At 41.3% G+C, this 22,303-nt stretch overlaps 4 protein-coding genes across 5 annotated transcripts; 1 reads left to right on the top strand and 3 right to left on the bottom strand.

Moving 5' to 3' along the window:
• Positions 1-370: 370 nt before the first annotated feature.
• LOC308332958 (uncharacterized protein) lies at positions 371-2,906 on the bottom strand. Its single transcript, XM_080789104.1, has 2 exons — positions 2,235-2,906; positions 371-1,386 (listed from the first exon to the last, which is right to left on the bottom strand). The coding sequence occupies exons 1-2, from the start codon at positions 2,422-2,424 to the stop codon at positions 509-511; spliced, it is 1,068 nt and encodes a 355-aa protein (XP_080645230.1). The 5' UTR covers positions 2,425-2,906; the 3' UTR covers positions 371-508.
• A 5,277-nt stretch (positions 2,907-8,183) lies between these two features.
• On the bottom strand, positions 8,184-10,296 carry LOC308332986 (uncharacterized protein). Its single transcript, XM_080789141.1, has 2 exons — positions 9,676-10,296; positions 8,184-9,581 (listed from the first exon to the last, which is right to left on the bottom strand). Exons 1-2 carry the CDS (start codon positions 9,863-9,865, stop codon positions 8,638-8,640), a joined length of 1,134 nt encoding a protein of 377 aa, XP_080645267.1. The 5' UTR covers positions 9,866-10,296; the 3' UTR covers positions 8,184-8,637.
• A 422-nt stretch (positions 10,297-10,718) lies between these two features.
• pkmyt1 (protein kinase, membrane associated tyrosine/threonine 1) lies at positions 10,719-17,479 on the bottom strand. Of its 2 annotated transcripts, none has more exons than XM_080789447.1 (8): positions 16,812-17,479; positions 15,577-16,020; positions 14,475-14,712; positions 13,675-13,957; positions 13,131-13,237; positions 12,636-12,808; positions 11,887-12,104; positions 10,719-11,402 (listed from the first exon to the last, which is right to left on the bottom strand). In XM_080789447.1, exons 2-8 carry the CDS (start codon positions 15,943-15,945, stop codon positions 10,988-10,990), a joined length of 1,803 nt encoding a protein of 600 aa, XP_080645573.1. In that variant the 5' UTR covers positions 15,946-16,020; positions 16,812-17,479; the 3' UTR covers positions 10,719-10,987. The 2 variants fall into 2 exon arrangements, with proteins under 2 accessions (XP_080645573.1, XP_080645574.1); XM_080789448.1 differs by having other exon boundaries at positions 17,165-17,479.
• A 424-nt stretch (positions 17,480-17,903) lies between these two features.
• LOC308332564 (elongin-B-like) lies at positions 17,904-21,882 on the top strand. Its single transcript, XM_080788517.1, has 4 exons — positions 17,904-18,040; positions 18,659-18,793; positions 19,260-19,368; positions 20,769-21,882. Exons 1-4 carry the CDS (start codon positions 18,038-18,040, stop codon positions 20,879-20,881), a joined length of 360 nt encoding a protein of 119 aa, XP_080644643.1. The 5' UTR covers positions 17,904-18,037; the 3' UTR covers positions 20,882-21,882.
• Positions 21,883-22,303: the final 421 nt, after the last annotated feature.

Raw genomic sequence — 22,303 nt, 5'->3', positions numbered from 1 at the left:
AAAAGTGTCTTTTCCTGCACTTTTAAGAATAAAATCAGATAAACATATGTTTAGTTAATTAATGAAGGTATACATCATGAGTAGCCCAAAATTTAGACTCTCGTAGAGTTTTTTCCCAGATTCTGACGAATCTCTCTCACGAGTCATGAGCAGACTGATTTTTTACAGGCCATGTTTTCTTTTTTGTTATACATTCTGAGTGCATACATATGCCTACAGTATTAGACATTATACACATATCATGTATTTCTCATCACTCATCTCATCACACCAAAGGCTAGGGAAATTTTTACTCAGAGAACATGCATCTTGCTATGATTTAAAGATAGCATCATAATAGGCACACCTCAATGGTGTAATGGTGATGTTATCTAAACACACTGAAACATGATTTAAAAAGAAAGTATTAGTGCTTACTTTACTTTAATGTGTTAAAATAGCCATAACTCAAAATAAAACAAATAACTGTACATGGCTCAATAAATACAACTCAAAATGAATTCTGAGCCTATATTCTTCGACTTCCTTTTTCATCTCTGTCCATATGAATTCTGAGATGTTTCTTCAGGTGACTTGACTGACTGAATGTCTTGCCACATTGTTGGCAGCCATAAGGCCTTTCACCTGTGTGGACCCTCTTGTGTTTCTGCAGGTTACCAGCATGACTGAAGCATCTTCCACAATGCAGGCAACGGAAAGGCTTCTCCCCCGTGTGGCAGCGCTCATGGATCCGTAGATTCCCAATTCTGTTGAAAGTCTTCCCACATACAACGCACATGTGGCTGTCATCCTGACTGTTCTCAAAGCTGGCTCTCTGGATGCTTTGGACCAGCTCAGGATGGCATTCAAACGGAAATGTGTCCACAAACGTGCTGAGACCATCTGCGTTGATGTAGTGCAGGAGACTAGGATTCTCTGCATTGCCATCATTCTGTGCTGCGCCGCTGCTCTCAACCACACCACACGATGAGAAAAGCTGGTTATTATTTACATGTTCATGTGAGGATGAATATTCCTGTGGCTCAGGCTCGGTTTTGATCACTGGGAGAATGGGAGCGCTTGAGCCGCTCCCAGGCTTTGTGGAGTGGTCTTGGTCAGTGTCAGCCAGCGAATGAGTCATGTAAACAGTCAGGGCTGCATTGGACACATTTGTCAACCCCTCAGGATACTCATCTTCACCTAGTGCAACCATGAGGCTGCAGGTGTCCGTTTCTAACTCAGATGTAAACTCCTCCGAGTTCCCTTTTTTTTTCCTTAGTCGTTTCTTCCAGTTGACCTTTGGCTCACATCTACTATCATTTTCTGGTTCAAGTTCATCTTGCCTTGTTGGTTCATCGACTTCTTGCTTGGTTTGAGTTGAAGACTGATTGTAGTCAAGAGTCTTGTCTGTAAACAACAAACAAAGCACTCAGACCCCTTTTCCCCACCGGTTGGTTCCCAACGGGAACCGTTTTAGTTATTTTTGGTTCTTTCTTAGTCCATGAGCCAGAGCTCATGTAACATTAATTATGAATTGAGTGGGCAAAACTATACCTATATTAAATTGTTTATAGGATCAATATAAGTAAATTAATATGATTAAGTAACCCTCCCACAGTAGCATTTCATATTTTCTATTTTTGCATATTTTCTTATATAATGCCTCATTTGCATATGTAAACATTTAAAATTTGTAATACAATAAATCATTGTCTTCATGCAAGTAGTCAACTACATGGTTTTGCCTACTCAATTCATAATAACGTTACAATTTGAGAGAACTGAACCGTTCCCATTGTGAACCAACCGGTGGAAAAGGGGTCTCAGACAGTGACTGAGTAAACTATGGTGCTTGACTGATAGACAATCAATTATTTTGAATTGAAGTTTCTTATCTAGTGAATTATGACACCAAAGAAATCAGCCACAAATCATTCTGACAAGAGTACATTAAACTTTGGTCATGGTGAATGCAAGAATTGTCTAAACCAAGAAAACTATACAAGTTGAGTGAGGACATATCATTTCATTTCTTTCTCCTCCTAATCACTAGCCCTAGAACGGCTCTTGTTGTTACATACAGTATGCGAAGTATAATTAAATGATCACAGGCATTCTAGGTCTACCTAATCACTAACTTTTGCTCTCAAATTATTATAATTATAAGAAACAACTCAGTGTTTCGATGCATTGTTGGTTATAAAAGGAAATAATGCAGCTGTAATGTAACGATAAATAACAATTGAGCTATTAACCTGCATAGTCTCTCCCTATGTTGTCTTGCAGCTCCTGCAGCCTTCTCTTCAGACTGTCGTTCTCTCTCTGAGTTCTGGCAGTTTTCTCCTGGTACTCGGACACGGTCTCCTTCACCACATCCAGGACCTCCTGCACGGCCACGGTCAGCAGCTTGGCCACACGGGCGCTCAAACGTTCAAGTTTCGACATGGTTTACAGTTATACTGATGCGCAGCTGGTGAGTTGATGTGGGAATATGGGTTGTGTGTTTCAGCAGTGTATGTAATCAGCAGATGCTGCTGCGACATTGATCATCAGTGATCGATGCTCGATGGCTCGCAGCTTTGATTTAAACGAAAACCCGAGCGGCTGAGCCTAACAGCATCAGCACGTGTAAAACGCCAGTTTATTTGTTTTCATACAAGCGACCGCAACGGCGTGTATATAATGTTCTGATTTCTAAACTTAAAAGTTAGCAAGCCGTGACGTGAACAATTCGCGTGTTGTTAGTTAACGCGTAGCCTGACCTCCTACCCCCACATAGCCTAGCTAGTGCAAACTGCCATAGTGCGCCACCAACCACAGACCACTCCTTTTACTTTATTATGGTGAAGATGAAGTCTTGAAGAAGACCGACCTGATTGACGATATCCTCGGAGCTGTAAATAAACGGCCCATCCATTTTTTTTTAATGCCGTATAAGTGCAGTGCCTTGTGGGTAATGGTGTTCGGTGTGGTTGTTGTCTCCACCAGGCCGAAGGCATGGAGGGAGAGTATGCTTAGACGAGTCGTTTGCCAGTGCCACCGAAACACACATACACACACGCACACAGTCTGACACTTTGACACATATGGTCACGTCCATGTTCATGTTCTGAATTTAGGGACTGGGGTGGTTCTCCCTCAAGGGATTGTGGCCAATTAAAATACATGTTATATTGAATACAATACAAGTCACAGTGTAGGCCTACTGTGTGTAGGCCTACTGTGTGTAGTGTAATCTACCTTAACTTCAAACATCTGGCTTCAGCACCTGATATAATGCTGTAGCTTGCTGTGTGCTTGCTTATTCATCTTTTCATGTACTGTACAAAAACCTGTCTTCTAATCCTTGCAAAAGAAGCACTGTTTGTGAAACTATTTGTGAAACTAAGCACATTTGCATTGGTTAACTGCAATAATGTGGACCAAAACATGTCATTAAAGGAACACACTAAAATAATTGTCTTCATGCTTTATATGTATGTATGTATGTATGTATGTATGTATGTATGTATTTGGTTAAAATGGGTAGGGTTTTAAAAAAAGGCAAGAGCTTGCTTTGGTGCACTGGCCTAAAAGTGGGTCCTTAAAAACTGCTAAAACTTCTGAGATGTATGTATGTAGGTATGTATGTATGTGTGTATGTATTTAAAAGGGGGGCTTTTTTGTAAAAAGCCCAGCCCACAATACCTTCATATATTTAAAAATAATTCAAAAAAGGGGGGTTACCAGTGAAGGGCAAACTGCCTATTCACTGGGGACTATGCAAGGCAGAGGCGTCCACCCCCCTGAGTCCAAGTTAGGCTAGACCGGCAAGACCGCATACCTAAACCATGGTCCGAAACTGTCCTCTAAAACCCAATGGTAAAATGGATATAAAAAATGGACAATAATAAAACAACCTAAAACCATAAAAGAGTAAAAGTTCACAGCAAGGCCTGGATACCATTTATTTAGTTTGCAGATAAATGAACAGAAAAGGGATAGAATTCAACTTCTTTCATTTAAACCAGTGGGTGTTACAGTTTGCAATTTTTAAATCCATCTGTGCTCCATGAGTTTCCGCTGTCCACTGGTCCATCGGACTCCACATTCCAGACCTGAAATGATGAGGTTAGTGATGGGATGGGATTGAAAGTGTGTGTACAGAGTTGTGTGTATGTCTGCTCGTTTGATGTGATATAAGTGTTGTTTGAGGCGTGTTTCTAATGTGTGTCCGGTTTCTCCTATGTAGTGTTTATGACATTGTGTGCAGGTGATGATGTAAACTATATTGGGGGTGGTCAGAGACAGGGGATCCGTGATGGGGGAGGAAGTGTGACTATGGGGGTTGTTGATGAATTTGCGGGGTTTGAAATGGAGTGTATGTGGCTGTGGGGGCTTGGGAGGTAAAGTGGAAAATTTGGAATGCACAAGGAGGTCTCCCAGGTTCCTATTCCTTCTTAGTGCAGAAATGACCTGATGTGTTTGTAATGGGGGGTAAGATTGTTGTGTAGTGGTGAAATTCTGTTTGAACTTGTGGTGTAGTGGTTGGAGTGTATGTGAAAATGTGGTTATGAATGGGAGTAGTGTTGTAGTGGTAGAGGAGCCGATGGCCTGGATGGTAGGAGAAGAAGAGTTGGAGGAGGGAAGACATAGAGGAGAGGGTAATGTGTGGGCCCCGTCCAGGTCCGTCCCTGTCCCTGCGCCAGAGAGAGGCCTCTGATCCGGATACATGCTCTGAGGTGCCTGGGGAGGAAAGCTAGGGTTGAGGTTAGGGTTAGAATTAGGGGTGAGAGGGTTAGGGGTGGGAGGAGAGAGAGGCCAGGGCATTGCTCCTGATGGTGTGATATACATGTGTATATTTGTGTATGTGTATGTGTATATATATATGTATGTGTATGTGTATGTGTATGTATATGTATATATATATATATATATATATATATATATTATTTTTATTATTATTTCTTTTTTTTGTTCTTACTGTAAAGCACTTTGAACTGCACTCGCTGCCTGAAAAATGTGCTATATAAATAAAGATTGATTGATTGATTGATTGATGGTACGCAAAAATCTTTTGCTGTAACCTCTCCTTCGGAGGACTGTGAAGAGTGTGTGTGTGTGGCCTGATTAAAATGTTCCCTATTGAATGAAATCCTGAAAAACCGAATGATTTGTGATTTGATGATTCCTGCAAAGGTGTGCTTTGGGTGGTAGCTGTGTTTATGGAGTAGTGCGTGTGTGTCTGTGTCCTTAAAATATATTTTTGTCAGTAGTCGTTTATGTGTATGATCTATTGTATGAAGAAATACGGTGGTGTCCAGGAAGTTAATCTCTGTTGGATGAATTATGTGTTTGATGGTTATGGAAGCATGGTGTGTGTTCAAAATCTGTAAAAATGTATCAAACTGTTGTAAGGTGTGTGGCCAGAGCCCTATGATGTCATCTAAAAATCTGAAAAACATGGTAGGTTGTAGTGGACACTTTGCCAAGGCCTCTCTCTACCACTCACTCATGTAAATGTTGGCATAAGCGGGTGAAAATTTCTTGCCCATAGCTGTGCCCTCTATCTGTAAATAGTGTTTGTTATTAAATGTGAAATCATTGCAATTGAGACTAAGTTCTAATAGTTATAAAAGGGCATTGTCTGGTCTAGTGTTGTCCGGGTGTGTCTGAAAGAGATTTCTAACTGCCTGTAAACCAGTGGCTGTATGTATGTTAGTGTAAAGGCTGTGGAAATCACATGTGTCTCTTAGATAACTGGCGTGTATGGTGGAGAGGGGGTTGAGGTCTATATATTGTGCTATGTGGTAGGACTGACACTATGGGTCTGCCGGGAGGCACCTCGAAGGGAATAGTCCAGGTCTGGGGATCCTTACGGATTTTGGGTAGTAGATAGAATATCCTAGGTCTGGGGTTATCGGGTCCATAGAGGAAGTCGCGTTGTTTGGAGGTGATGTAGTTTTGGTGATAAAGTGCTGTAATGATTTGTCTGAGTTTGATCTGAGTCTGTGGTTGTATGCTGGCTGCTATGTGAGTGTAGTATCTTGTGTTGGATAGTTGTCTGTTGGCTTCATATGTGTATTGGAAATGATCTAAAATTACTATTTTTGAACCTTTATCAGCTGGTTTAATAACTATTTGTGTGTTGTTCCGCAGTGTTGTGATGCTGTTCCGTTCGTCTGTGGTCAGGTTGTCAGGTCTGTCTGGTGATGGGTGGTACTGATTGTATGTATGTATGTATTTTAATCCATCTTGATTGAGAGCGGAGCATTCAAGATACCATTTGATGGTAAACTTGGAAGTGTTCATTTATCCATTTATAACTACATTGTATTAGTTAATTCAGAAACCACCAGGTCCTTCTGCAGTTCAGAAATTGTATTGGTTACCCACAAGCAGAATAGGCCTATGCATGACAGTGCTTTACGTGCTCATAGGACAGCGACAGATCAATATGACATTGGTATGGTGATAGGAGGAGGATACCAGAATCCAGAATAGGAAAAGCAAGGATCACATTCAACATCTATCTATAAATGCACCACGTCTGTCTGTGTGTATGTACTGTACGTACGTGTACGGCTGTAATGCACGTAACTTGAGAACCATTCGCCCCACGACTTCAAATTAGACACACACGTTCCACACCCCACAGGGAGTGCAGTGCTCTGTGTTGTTTGTGTTGGTCGGACCCTGGGCCCCTGCCCAGGCTCCATATATGGAGCTGGCCTGTTCTGACATCACAACACTCCATATTTGGGCATGCCTGACACAGAACTCCATATATAGGAATAGAGAGACAGATACAGAAATCTCCATATATGGGAATAAAAGGGACACAGACAGATGGGTGGAACGGGTACTCTGACATGGGTACAACGGGTATTGCATAGCCGGGTGGGGCATGGATCTCCAACTTCCATAGTTACCGATTCCATGCTCTACAGCCGGGCACCGGTCTAGTCTTAAATAAAATCCGGAAAGCAAAAGACCAAACTGCAAATCTTCAACTCAAATGTCAAAACCACCCTACTATACAGCTCTGAAACCTGGAACATAACTAACAACATACTCAACAAAATACAGGAGTCTAATGGCCCAACAGCCAACACCATCTCCAATGTCAACCTGTGGGACCTCACTAGACAAGACACAATAGAAACGTAAATCAGGAGGAGGAAATGGACATGGGTAGGACAAGGACACACATTGCGAAGACATATGGATCAGTCACAAAACATGCACGAACATGGAATACGCAAGGCAAGAGGAAAAGAGGAAGGCCTGCCCTAGAGCCACCTGGAGAAGGACCACAGAGCAGGAGATGAAGGCGCAAGGGCTGTCATGGCAACAACTGGAGCTGAGGGCACAAGACCAAAGGGGATGGAAGAGGCTCATCAATGTTCCTCAGGGAATTTAAAGGACTAAAATTGAGTAAGTCAGTCTGGTGATACTGGTACAGTTTGCACAGTTGACCATACTCCTTCTCAGTAGTGCCTCACTGTTTAACTACTTACAACCTGGCATCTCTCGTTTCGTCTCGTCTCGTTTTCTAAAATGGTGAAAATGTCAGATTTACAATCTCATTCTCAACAATAGGCTATATGGGGCTTAAGTGGTCAAAGGCTAGCCTGGCTCCAGCTTGATTGAGTGCCATTGTCTAACCATAGACTGTAACAAGTATCTAACGTGAAATGGGTCAGCAATTACATAGTATTGAAGTGAATTGGATTCAAAAATGTAAAATAAACCTAATTGATAAAATGTCATATGCTTGCTTACATCATGTATGATTCTCTGCTTCTGTTGAATTGGAACATACCACAGCTGTCCCTTTGAAGTACCTTCCTCCTGTTACGTTATGTAACTAAACTGTGAAATATTCATCTAAAAATCTATGTGAGACTGGGTGCAGCTATAATGTTCAGAGATTGTCCTGCTGTCATTGTGAATTTGACCTGTCAGTGATCATGTTAAGTACCAACAAGCCATTGGTTAATATTAAGCTTGTTATACAGTATGGTAAGAAAAAAGATCCTTTTTCACTATACTGAAATGAAACAATAAATTGGCATTAGCTTCTATATGTGGCTATGATTGAGATAAATTAATGTTGTACTGTTGTACTGTTGAAGTTCTACCCAAGCAATTCAATATTTTGAATAATAAAATTGACAACTTGTTAGTATTTTTCTTGTGGACGCTAGGGAGTTACAGAGCCAAACTTTCAAGGTTATTTATTTGATATACAGTTCAAATTGTGTGGAAGACTGTACAGTTCAAGGATAACAGTGAACATGGGCTGGGGTCGATCATTGCCTTTTTTACACTATCAATTCATATACTTTGATTGTAGTTCTAAAATAAATTACAGGCCATTGACTTACATTTCAAATGAAAACAATGTGATGAATTATTTTACATGTATTTCTTCAGTACAAATGCCCATAAAGTAATTTGCAAGCTTAGCTCCAGCTGTACAACATTTACTGGCCTTTTCAACAGAATATGATGAAGACCATTGCAATCAGTGTGGCACCGATGGGTATACTTTGTTTCAACACATCCATCCAGTAATAATCAGTGTATTGCAAATGCAGGTATCTAAAAATAGTCCTTTCAAACATAACTTGTAAAAAGATTATATTCTTTATTAAAAGGTGAAACATACTAGCGCTACAGATGAGTAAGTTGGTGCTTTTTAAAATTACTTGAGTGACTGAAACGTTTTCCACACTGAGCACAGCCATAGGGCCTCTCACCCGTGTGGTAACGCTGGTGTATTTTCAGGTAGCCGGACTGGCTGAAAGACTTCCCACACACTAAACAGCAGTATGGCTTCTCTCCTGTGTGGACCCTGTTGTGTTTTTTAAAGTCACCTGCATGTCTGAAGGCACGGCCACAGAGTGAGCAGCAGTAGCGGTTTTCCCGTGTGAGATGTCTCTGGAATGTTCGCAAGCCTGTTCCACCTAAGAAGTTTGTGAAAATGTCATCTTGTTTATCAACATCACCGTTTGTGCTGTACCTACTGGACAGTGGCGCAGTGAGGTTGCCACCAACTGCTGGTGGCTCTTCAATGTCAATTTGGCCCGGATTGAAGAACATCCTTGATCCAACGAAGGCACCTGAATTAGGGTCTTGGTCTAGTGAACCCAGGTTTGGACCGCTTGTCCCGGAAACATCATACAAATACTCTGTGGTGTGTGTTGAATCCTCACCTAATTCAGGTTCTGTCTTGATCTCAAATGAGGCTAGGAGTGAAGGATGAGAACTGTTTGCAGAGACAGACTTTAAATCTGCAGAGTTCACATGATTTGAAACTGATGTTAATGTTCTGTCACAGGTCTCTGTTTTAAGGGTTATTGGGTAATCAAACTGACAAGTGTTTAAATCAGGTCTACCTGTTCTTTTTGGCTCAAGACAAGAGATACTTAGTGACTGAACATTGTCCTCGCAGTTGGATGCACAGTCTTTAGGTGAATCTGGGGATAGATTGTCTGAACTGTCCTCATTAGATGAGATTTCTATTTCCTCTGCAAACAGTTCTTTTTGATCCTGCTTGATGGAACACACCTCCACATTGGTCTTCCATGTTGGCGTAGCAACCGTTGGCACAACTTCTGCAAAATACAAATGAATAACAATGTTTATATACAGAATACGTCCTCATATAAACCATCTGATTATATGCATCAAGCTTGTTGTCCTTTTTACCCTTGTTCTCTCTCTTCAACTGGTCTTGGAGTTCATGGAGTCTTCTCTTTAGACTGTCGTTCTCTCTCTGAGTTCTGGCTGTTTTCTCTTGGTACTCAGACACAGTGTCCTTCACCACCAACAGAACCTCGTGCACGGCCACAGATAGCAGCTTCGTCACCCGGGCATTCAGACGCTCAATTTTTGACATCCTTTGGACCGGCTTTAAAACAGTGTCCAAATAATAGTGTATCGTTCATGAGCCAACCATGCAAGGAGGGAACTATAAATCTCTTCCCTCGGTCATTATAACAGATTGATATTAATGTTGCTGGTAGCCATCAACGCTTTAGCATCAAATCAGATACACTGAATCCTGTTAGGAATGGAACAGTATTCTTTGTGTTTTTCTACAAATGCATTTATAACACATCTTTGCGAATCCTCGTTGCAGCTTTGTTATAGTATTTATTGAATGTTGTAGTTGTCCCTCTAATGTTACCTTGTCGTTGGTGAGTAATAAAACACCAGTTGGGGATAGTTCAAGTTAATAGTTTAAATGTGTTGGTATTTATCAAATAAATTATCGTAAAAGAGTTGTTCGACACAAAAATCTGACCGTATCGTATCTCGACAGCTTTCTTCCTGGTCCATGACGTAGCTCTCCCTGGCCCATCAACTGTTCAGGGATCAGATTCTGTACCTCCTGTCCTGTATCCTGTCCTATGACCCAGTCATTTGCTTTAGGCTACAGTTCCCAGATCAGCTTCGAAAGGCAACTACACGGCTACACCCAAAACAATTCTAATTCTTCTGCAGATTAATAGATATTTAATGTTTTGTCGCCCTCTAGTGGCGCACTGTTCACTGAGTAACTACTACTACTACTACTACTAACATGTTATGGAGCAAACCTTTTAATTTCAAGGACTCCATTACTGTTAGTGTTCCATTTGTACAGTCTGAGAGTTACAGACCTGTATAGGGTCCCTGTACCCAATTTTGAGAACCACTGTAATAAAGGATTCTCACAGACACACCCAGTAACCAGTTCCTCAGTTTATTTTGCCTTGCGTAAACATGGACATTTCAGCACAGACCAATTAATTAAGATCAGTCTTAAATAAACATTGCACAGCCACGTCATTAGCACTTGACCAGAAACAAACAACCAAATGTTCATTTTAAGCATTATATAATATAATTCAGCATTTCAGTTTTTCTGAAGGAACATACCGGTAAAGAAAATCCTTATAGGATCACCGTAAATGGCAATATGGAATTTTAAAAACTAAACATTCACATGTCTCAGCACATTCACTTAGCTCTTTATTTAGTCTGTAAAGTCTAATTTAGTCTGAATTGACCGCTTTCCCTCTCCAGCCGATTGCTCAAACAGACTGATCAAATTCTTTCTTGGTTCAAAGCAAGAACGAGGGATGACATCCTCTGTCTGGTCCCTATAGCGTGCACGTCGCTGTGAACCAGAAGAGCATGCACAATGCCTGCTGTGCGAGGAGTGGTCGCTCAGGCTATGTGCTTGTGACTCTGTGTGTGTGAGACTCAGACTGGCTGTCAGGCAGGAGCCATTTGAGTAGATGCTGGAAGGGGTGTGTGCCAAACTGCATGAGGGCGAATGACCAAGGCCAGAGCCAGTGGGCGTCTGCGCAGGACTGAGCTGATAGTATGTCGTCGGTGATGCCCGGAGAGGAGTAGAAGTGCTTCCCACAGATAGCCTGGATTTGATCCTGTTGAGTGAAGAGAAATTCCAACATATGAGCAAGACATTTAAGAGAAACAAGTGGTCTAGACATTACATTAACTTATAAGTTAATCTTTTTCACCTCATTATAGCTGCTCTCTCACCCATTTAGACCTGAGGCCGATTCTAAAAACGCCTTCTAAAACCTAACCTAAAGTTTTTTTTTTAAACCTTCTAGTTCTTATTAAAAATTGCTAAATAATTAGTTGCTACATGTATAGCAAAAACTAATGAGACACAGGTATCATCCGGATTGAAAGGTATAACAATGTATAGGTTACAACAAGTCTAAATGGGTTTTAACACGGGAGCCAATAATTGCGTTCTGAGAACGTGTTTTAATTATTATCTTTTTAAACAATAAAATAAGATTTTGATAAACTCATAAGTTCCTATTAATCAGTATTGATGACAACATTTTCATGGTTTTTACAGATTGGGAATGTCTAGCCTATTATATTCTCTCTCACCTGTGTGAGAAGGTTGGGGAGTCATTTGGATCCAGTATAAACACATCTTCAGCATCATCATCGTCTAGGCTGCCTGGGTCATTATTTAAGATGCTAAGCGGCAGTGTAAAGTCTCTCTCCCAGCTGTCCTTTGGAGGAGTGCAGGGTGCCGGGGCTGTCCAATGTAGAAGTGGCAAGTGAAGGGATGACAGCAATCTCCAACCAACGGAAACCACAGACTACAAAAGAAGGCATCTTTGTTATTTAAGGTGATCAGTTGATAAGTGGGTTTTATCTTTTCAAACAAGTGTTCTAGGAGTAGGACAGAGGTTTTATAACCTTTTTTGCCTAAGGCACACCAAAGGGCAAGTTAAAATCTCAAGGCACACCTGTATTCATAGAGAAAATATCATCTCTACAAGCACATAAAGTGTTGTCGTTCATTGAGTTTGTATATTTTCACTTAAAACAAAAAGAAAACAAAAAAAGAATAGAGGGTATGCGCGTGACATCATCATTATACAAGGAAGTTATGCGGGAACGCCTACTGAGTGGCTTTCTGGCCTTGACAGCCCATACATCCAAACAGAAAAGTCCTATCTGATTGCATTAGATGACATTAAGCAACGTTAAACTCACTTTTCCACTCAATTTCCCATTCACTTTATGCATGCGCATACCCTCTATAGAACGAATTTCATCTATAATATTGTGCCTAAATTCATTATACTTGGCAATAGAGTATTTCTGATTCATTCAACTTCATTTACCTGGTAGAGGGACAACAAAGTGAGCATGGCCTCATGGAGGAGTAGAGACAGGTATCTCCTCCACCCATTTCTCCTCACAGAGGGGAGGGATAGCAGGTCAGTGACAGTGGCTCTTTCAGATGGCTCTGGTGCCAGCATCATCCTGAGCACTGTCTGCAGCTCAGTTGACAGGACTGCAAATACATATCGCAATGAAACAAGTTGCCTAATATAGAGAGGCATATTATGACATTATGCTGCTTTGCCAGGCATGTTTAGTTCATGGACTGTGACCTAAGGCAGTGGTTCTAACTTCTCAACCTTTTGGTTTGGCGACCCCAAAACATACTTTGACCAATGGCCATGCCCCTGCTGTATACAGTCATATTTCCTCCTAGGTCATTTTTTCAAACCAATCCACACTTTTAAAGGCATTAAAACAAGTTCCATACTGATATAAAAATGCAATGGCTTCCTCAAAGAAATAAAACAATGGTATGCTTTTGGTGTTGTTACCATTAGTAAACTCTGATGGGAGGTAGCCTTGTCTGAGTTTCTGCCAGCCATCTCCACCTGTGGGAATCTCCATATTGCACGCAAGCTCCAAAATAGTTATACCCAGACTGAGAAAAAAATATTAGATAATAAAAAGGTGAGGGTTTTCATCACACAGGCATTTTTGTTTTTGTAGTAAGTACAGTTAGGGCTGTCACAATTTTACTTGACTGATGAATTAATTGTTGTACAAATAATTTGCGTAATTGTGGTTTTGGCATTGTACACAAAATAAACAAATAATATACTATGGTTAAAACAGGCCATACTAATACATGTATAAGATTTTTGTGTTTTTACTAGCACACAACCATTGAGTTTATAGATGTGCTATTTCCATTATTTAATTTAATAAATAATTTATAAATGTATGAACTTTTTTTTTCTTCAGATGAAGTAAAGATTCTGACAATAATGCAAAAGTTATTGCGATCAGGCGATTGTGACAGTGCAACATTACCTTGTTTACCATTGTCATAACCCATAGTTTTACAAAGTTTCTCACCTGAAAACATCGGCTTCAGGACCATACTCTCCTCTGAGCAGCTCAAGGGCCATGTATCTGGGATCTCCCTCCTGGAGATCCTCCTCCTTTCCTTGATCTCCCAATGAGACTGACCCCCTTTGTGGGAGCTCCAGCAGCAGCCCAAAGTCTCCCAGCTTAAGACGACCCGAGCCAGTGAGGAAAACATTGGCAGGCTTGATGTCCAGGTGGACAAATCCCTGGGAATGCAGGTGGTGCAGGGCTGAGAGCAGGTCACACAGGTAGGACCATGCTGCGGGCTCATCTAGATTAGACCGTTTTAAAACAAATTTAATGACTGGTGATTTGAGATTCAACGTGTTTTTTCACTATTAAAACAATAAAGATTAATCATAATCTTGGCCCCAGTGGGATGTGGGCGTGCCGACGCCGCGCTGTGAGCCCCCTCCACGTCCCACTAGGTCTAGGCCCCCAGGCAGACCAAGGACCAGATGGGGGGATATATCACCACAGCCTCACTGGTCTTGGAATGCCTAGGCATCCCCCAGGATGAAGTGGCTAATGTTGCCGGAAAAGGGAGGTTTGGCGGTCTCTGCTGGAACCATTTCCCCTGGGACCCAACTCCAGATAAGCAGTTGAAGATGGATGGATATATAGTTATGAATATACATTTTCAACATATTGACTACAAACTACAGAAGGAAAGCTAAATGATATGCTCAGAAAAAGCAATTGTGACATATTGACCTGAATTATCCATTTCTATTTCTACATTCATTCTTGAGCAGTTCTATTCCTCAATCTTTTGCTCTATCACTGACCTGGGGTAGGAGGCTGGTCCTCAGCATGAAGCAGCAGGGTAGTGCAGCACAGCTCTGTTTGAATGTAGAGACGGCTAGCCTCCTCCCACGCTGCCACAAAGCCCAGAATGTGGGGGTGGGGACACAGACGCTCATGGTTCCGTGCCTCCTTCACACACCGGTTCCGCTCGCCATTGCCCCTAAATTGATGAACCGAGCGCTTGACTGCATAGTGACGTCCGTCCTCGTGGCTCAGCACCTATGACATATAAAACCTTCTGATGAGTCAGTGTTTTCCCTATATGCGTTATTGTGTGGCGGGCCACCACACGATCATGACCAGCCAGCACACTATGATTTTTAGTAGCCGGCCGCGAATAGGCAGAAGAAAAAGCAAATAACCGCAAAAGACAGCAAATTATAATAAATTGAGCATGCTTGTGCACAGGTCCAACGCAAACACTGAGTCTTGTATGACCTAACCATATTTGTATTATGCTATGTTTTGCATATGTTTCTGTGCAAGACTCCAAGTGTCTGTTTATTAAGAAGAAAGAAACATTGTCTGCCATTAACAATTACTCATGTGCTATGTCTAAGAAATAAATATAGCGCCACCATGAGGCAGCATTTCACATTTTTACCTATAACTACGCCAATCTGCGTGAAACTTGAAGCTTTCAAAGTTTGCAGGATTGGCCCGTTTTAAACAAAAAAACTCAAATCATGAATGCAGCGTGCAATTTACATGAAATCTTTCACACACTTTCCTACTCAGCTGAGGAATATATCCCACCCTTTTCACATTGGCCTGTTAAAGCGCCACCAACAGGTGGATTTTTGGCACAAAATGCCTCAAATCATCCAATTGCCATCAAAGGCATAAGAACAAATGGCACCCTTTTCACATTGGCCTATTATAGCACCACCAGGAGGCCACAACCTGTGAGACCTGTGCCCAGAGGGGCACTTTTTCTAGTTTAACCTGATTCTCTCCCTTTCCCCTTGTTCTCACTCTACCTATACTCTTCTCATGGAGTGTGCACAAAAAAATAATTTCACCCTCTTTTACATTGTCACCAGGTCAGTTTACCACATTTTTTGTCTCTCTTGTAATTCTCACCTTGTAGACCTCTCCGAAGGAGCCTCTCCCAAGCAGGCCCAGGTTAGTGAAGCACTGGTCGAAGTAGGACTGCTGCTTGCTAGGGTCATAAAGAGAGGTCCGAGGGGTAGTCCTACTGAGAGAACTGGAAATGGGTTTCCAGGGGGTTTGTCGCTGGGGGAACATTCCTCTGCTTAGCGGAGGACATGGTGGTGGTGGGCATCGGGGCAAAGAATGTAATAGCTGGACAGGGGATGAGGGGGATGTAGACGATGAGGAGAAAGGCAGTCGTCGCCGTCTTTTGAGAGAGAAGGACTGTTCAGCAAGGGCGAAGTGAGCAGGGAGGGGAAGAGGAGTCGTGGTCACTGTGCTTTCCACTGCCACTGGCATGACGAGGGAATGGTCTTTAGCTGAACTGAGTTGGCTGGTTATTTACAGTCCCTTCTGTTCTTTGTAGACAGTGAACTGTAATAGAGAGAACAAGAAAAGGTATTATAGTTAGACTAGGCAAAAGCCTTTTGGTGCGTTCAGATGAAACAATGCAAAAGCGTGTTGCGAGTTGATTTGGAGCAGCTACATGCATTAATTCCGTCTTTGCAACGTCACGTCGCTGGCTTCCATTGACAATGAATGGTAGACTGCATCGTTTAATCCTCCTGTGTGAACGCAACATTTGGCTGAGGACTCAGGTACAGTAGGGCTGCACCTAGAGGCTGTAAACAAGTTCTTGAGCTTAGTCCAGTTACCCTGGGTAAACATATTAGCTTTCCTTTCCTTTTTCCTAGCCCTAGCCTATTACCGTATGTAGTACCCAGTGCTTCAACATTGAAGAGCCTCACTGGGGCCTTGACCTCAGCCTACTCTATGGTCTCAGCTAGCCAGTCTCGGTGCAGGAGGCGGTACAATGGGAAGTCAATAAGGAAGTGAGGAAGAGAGAATTTCAGAGCAGCCAAAACTTCAAACAAAGATTAAGGCATCTGCACTTAATCCGTTGTAGCGATGTACAAACATCAGGTTCCGAAAGGGGCTAAATGTGTCATTGTGTGTGTTAAACTTAAATCATACAAAGTGTCAGTTCAGTTGCATGTGGAAATGTATGTGTGTAATGTGGGTTATCACTTATCAGAGAGAACATTTTTCATAATAGTGGTTCAACTAGCTCTGTTCCATAGCTCTACTGCGCAGGGCAGAATCGTAGAAGCAGTAGAAGGCTATGGATCAGAGCTATGGTTCAACATAACATGAATTTAACTCACCCTGCTCGAGTTAGTGTAGCGTTCGTTCGTTATTCCACGCACATTTGGTTACATATAGCCTACCAGCAGGTTGGTTGAAACTGTCTGACAGCCAAAAGCCCAAAATAAGCACGGAGAAGAAAATAAACACTAATTACACATGTTGTCATACATAATGCTAACTGGACAAGCTGGATAACCTGTCTGTCTACTATAGTTAGCAGCAGTACCACCACTACCGTACTGTACTGACTTAAACAGTGACACGTAGTCCAAATTTAAAGCAGGACGCAAAAAATGTCAACCCGACTAAACGACAACCTTGTCCTAATTAAGTTTGTTGTTTATTTATACTCTAAGGTTGTTTAACGTACGTTATTTTTTTTCGTGGATAAAGCTGTTTATCTCGCACACACGAACACAGACAGACACAAATACACCCTCCTTCAGACAGAGTTGTCTCTCCGCTCGCGCCAAAAAATAAAACATAAACAGAAAAAATAGCATGCGCACTGCGTTACGTAAGCGTCTACGTAACCCTGGGCCAGAGACAATCTAGTAAGAGAGTCACGACACTAACGTTGACTCCCATTGTAACAATGGAATGCGGAACGCTCATTCTATCTCAATGGGACAGTTCCAATGTTTGGAACTATAGCCCATAGCACCCCGCTTTGCGGCGAGATCAAAGCGTGTCGCCACTCTCTTACTACATTGCTCTGCCCTCGGCCAAAGTTCCTAATTTTATCGCGCTTGCGCAAGATATACGGAGGAGCTGCAGTGGGGGGTTTTAGGGTGTTTTTTTTGCCTTGTATACGATGATAAAAGTACAAATATAGACAGGCAGGCACAGAGCTACAGTCACATGAGCCTTTTTGTAATGTGCAACAGTGCAAGTTTGTATATTTGAAGTTAATTCTCAATTGTTCAAATTAAAATAAAATAAAAAAATAAAATGAATGTAACATACAACAAGTACAGTAGGCTATAACAATGCTCATATATATGTTCGTATTTTTGATCATCTTTGGTATTCGACATGTACGCACATAATATAGATCATGTACTCTTGGTGTCAGAATGATGAAATCTAAAATTGTGAAGAGGGGGACACAAATGCTTCTTTTGAGAGGAAGGTCTACCTTACATATATATGTTTGGGGCAAAAACATGTCTGTCTGCGCAGTGGGGTTCTGGTAAAGACAACACAGGGCTGGCACAACTGGCTAGCTAGCTAACCACTTGAAATGGTATGTTTTGAAGAAAATGCTTCTCACACTATATTGTTATAGTCATCCGATGTATGTTAAATTATAATATATATTAGTATATATTATACTGCCAAAATAACAATGTTGGTCTTAATCATGGTGACGTTTAATAGCCAGCCCGCAAGGTTAGCTAATAGCTGCTACAGCTGTCGATCCTAGCTGGGAAGCAACGCTGAATGTAATGTAATGTTAACCAACTGCTTAGCTTCAGTTAGCTGTGTTGGGATTGATGTCACTCAACGCTGTGACAGGTTAATTTCATTGTCAGCTCTGCTAAGTGGCTTACCTAGTTTAGTAAGTCACAGTTGTTGATTGGGAGTCAGTAATTTAGTTGATCTCTCTCTATTAATCAAATACAAACGTCTCAGCAAAACAGCAAGCCAAGTTTCTCTAATGTCTTAATAGGTACTATGCTAAATCTTATTATAAGCTTGTATCTGGGTGAAATTGCACAGTAAACTAGGAAAAAAACGGATGAATGTTAACTGGGGTGAGGTAAGGTTACTTTAGAATGGATTGCTTTATCATTTGCTAACTGCTATTGGCTAGAACAGTATTAATATTCTCTCATGACTAAACCAACTTGTCTCATCTTAGGACGTATTCTTAATGATAAGGCGTCAGAAGACCACAATCTTCACAGACGCCAAGGAGTCCACCACTGTCTATGAGCTGAAGCGCATTGTAGAGGGCATTCTCAAGAGAGCGCCAGAAGAACAGAGGCTCTACAAAGTAGGATAATGTGCATAATATTATGTATCTTATTGGGGCGGCACTGGCTCAGGAGGTAGAGTGGCCGTCTTGGAATCTGAAGGTTCCCAGTTCAATCCCTGGCTCCTCCTGGCTTTGTGTCAAAGTGTCCTTGAGCAAGAAGACACTTCTGTTCATGAAGAGCAGGCTGTTGCCTTCCTTGCATTGTTTCTTCTGCCACCAGTGTGTGAATGGCTGAATGTAATGCACATTGTAAATTGCTTTGGAAACGGTCACTTTAAAAATGCACTATTAACGATTTATTGTTAAATTGTACATACTAACAACATTTCAGAAATGGCCTACCTACTATGTGCACATTTTTCGATAAAAATAAATGTGGCATGCTATTTGTTGTTGCTTTTCATTAGTCAATCTACATCTGTCAGCATGTACACTGTAAATTGGCGATACCATTGCTGTAACATTTCCAACTCTTGTTCTCCAGGATGACCAGTTGTTAGAGGACAGCAAAACTCTTGGTGACTGTGGCTTCACCAACCAGACTGCCAGACCTCAGGCCCCAGCTACAGTTGGTTTGGCTTTCCGCATTGGTGGTATGTATGTCCAACTCATTGATTATTTGAAGGAATATACAGTTTCAGCCAGGTTTAAAAAAAAATATCCTTTTGGTTTGAATTTCAGTCAGTTAATTTGTTTATTGTACTGTTAATGTGAAAAAGTGTTCTGTTAAGCAAATCATATATATGTTCTTTGATTGCTTATACTGAACATTTGTGTATTTGCAGTCAATTCATCTTATTTGGGCCCTCAGCTTTGGAATCTGATTATAATTTCATTCTTTTGTGAGGGCTGTGTTGTGTCTGTGGATGGTTTGTTTTAAGATTATACAACCAAAGCGTCTGCTAAACATTTGTATAATGGGCATAGGTTTTGATAAGGGGTGCCGTTTATTCACATTGATCCATGGTGTTGCATAATTATACAAGTTTATTAGATATGTAAGAACAGATGATGAGTGTTGGTAGATGGGTTTAACAATAACTATGCCCACTGTATGTGTCATATTTTCAGTGCATTGGTTTTTTAATTTTATACCAATGTAAAAGCGGGCTTGCCTTGCAGCCAGTTGATCGGGGGAGCAGGTCTTTTTTCCGACAGCATATTGATCCGAAACCTCAATCCTAACCTAACCCTAACCGCAAGCACGGGAGCAGCACATGTCGGACCATCGCTTTTTCGCATCGCAGCGAATGTCCCCCCGCTGCGGATCGGATCGTTGCCCCGTCGGCTAGAATGCTGTCGGAAAAAAGGCCGCCTCCCGTTGATCGGCATCAAAGTTAAAATCTATATTATAACAGTTGTTGCACATCCCCTTGTTTTAAGTTATGTCTGTGTCTAATACCACTATTATCGTCTCACTTTTGTTCTACATGCATGTAGAGTAGACTACACTGTGCTGTGCAGTAAATAACATAATTACAGTAGAATCGGTGTGGATTTTACACACACCAGCATAGGATTGCACACTTTGTCACCAGTAAAACCGCTTACTGTGACAAGCCTATTGATCACCCGACAAACCTTTAATCTACATGCGAAGAGAAAATGCAGTTTTCTGTCCCATTTAGATCATGGCGCTTTTCTTTCGGATCCTGATAATAATTCACTGCAAAGCCTTAGTTTTCAAGCAAGTCTTTTGTGTCAGCAGTAGACTAGGATAGGGATTATTAGGGATGTCCCATGATAGTCGAATAATCCATCCGATTTGGTCGATTAGTCATCACCTCTGCCAGGCCGGAGATCCAAAAGCCATACTGTCTGGCCTGGCTGGAGACAATAAATGTTGTCTACTAATGTTGAATGCTGAACATCAGTTAAAAAGAACCCTGAGTTCTCATGCACTCAACAAAAAACCTCCCCAAAAGACACTTTTTTGCCAGTTGCTATTTATCTGTCATGACGAAACATTCAATGATGTTTCTCTGTTCTCCAGATGAGATGTTTGAGCAGCTGCAGGTCGAGTCCTTCTCCAGCCCACCAGAACTCCCTGACGTCATGAAGCCTCAAGACTCAGGCAGCACCACCAACGAACAGGCTGTGCAGTGAACAGGCCACCGAAGGAAGGGAGGGATGAGTGTGGGTGTTGTGGATTAACAACAATGGAGAGAAATGGCAGGGAGGAAGATATGTATCATAATTTCATTTAATGGAAGCAAACGGGATGGAGACATTATAGGTAACCAAACCAAGTCTGTCCATTTTACCTTCATCTCGACCATGTTTTCACGCCAGCATTCCCTCCAATATGCTTTGCAAATCTATTTTTCTCTCTCCTCGCTCCTATATTTTGGATTTACAAACTGATTGGCTCAAACACTTTTAGGAATGAGTGTCATTCATTGGTTGGGTTTTTGAGAGTATCACTGTGTGTGTGACTTATATTATAATTTCCATCACAACTATCATAACTATTATTCTGAAAAATGGCAAAAGGGTGGTTTGCTGGTTGTGCATCACAGAGTTCTGTATGTGATGTGCAGGGTTCAGACGTCCAGTGTCCACCCAACTGACCACATACGTACGCACAGCATGAACAAATTTAATTGTAAAACAAAAAAAACAGACGGAGGCTTTATTTTCCCAGCATCAGAAATGCATCCTAAATCATGCCAAACTACATTTTTCATCAGTATGTCTTTGGTTCTGGTTCCTCGAGATTTGTTGTACATTTCAGAATCATCTCATGTAAACCAGGAAAGAAAGCAGTGCTCCTTTACACTGTAAAAGAAAATGCTGTTTGGTGTTTTTGTTTTTTTATTTTATTTACATTTTGTCACTTCAGTTTCACTTATCAGTCCATTGTTGTGTGTTTCTTGCACTGAAACCAAAGGCAGGTACCTCATGGACAAACTTGGATGAGTTGTTAGTTGGTGGACTTGTATTTGTGACATTTACAACAGGAAGGTGGTGTTAACCCTGGTCTTTGGGGTTGCAAGGCATACATCACCTCATGTCACCAACACCGGTGTGTGGCATTGCATATTCTCCGATTACATAATCATGTCCTGTAACTGTGAGCTTAATTAAAGTGTTTTCTTTTGTTTTTATTTTTTACATTGCCGGCTGTTTTTTGTTCCTAATGGTGTTACAGTGTTTGATCAACTAGAAAAATGCAGAATTCCAGGAGTCACTGAAGGCCTTATTTGGTTGTGTTATTTATTGCTAGAATGAAAAATTGATGTACAAAGTTCTTGTTAATATTCCAAACATGCCTGGTGGGTTCAGAAGTTCTTATATATTGCAGGAATTTAATGCTTATTTCATTGGTTGAGTTTGTCTGTTGAAATGTGCTTTCTACAGCATATTAAAATAAAGGGGTGTTGTCCTCATTTTCGTTTATCCGTGTATGCAATCTATGCATTAGTACTAAAGAGCATCTGACACCACTTAAATAGTGCATCGTTTACAGTGGTTCTCAAACTTTTTCATGACAAAATAAATTGATATATTTTGCCATGGACCCTATCT

Source organism: Protomyctophum bolini (genome assembly GCF_963924005.1).
Source record: "Protomyctophum bolini genome assembly, chromosome: 18".
NCBI lineage: Eukaryota > Metazoa > Chordata > Actinopteri > Myctophiformes > Myctophidae > Protomyctophum > Protomyctophum bolini.
The sequence above is the reverse complement of the archived record's forward strand: the minus strand, read 5'-3'. Positions and strand labels throughout refer to the sequence as shown.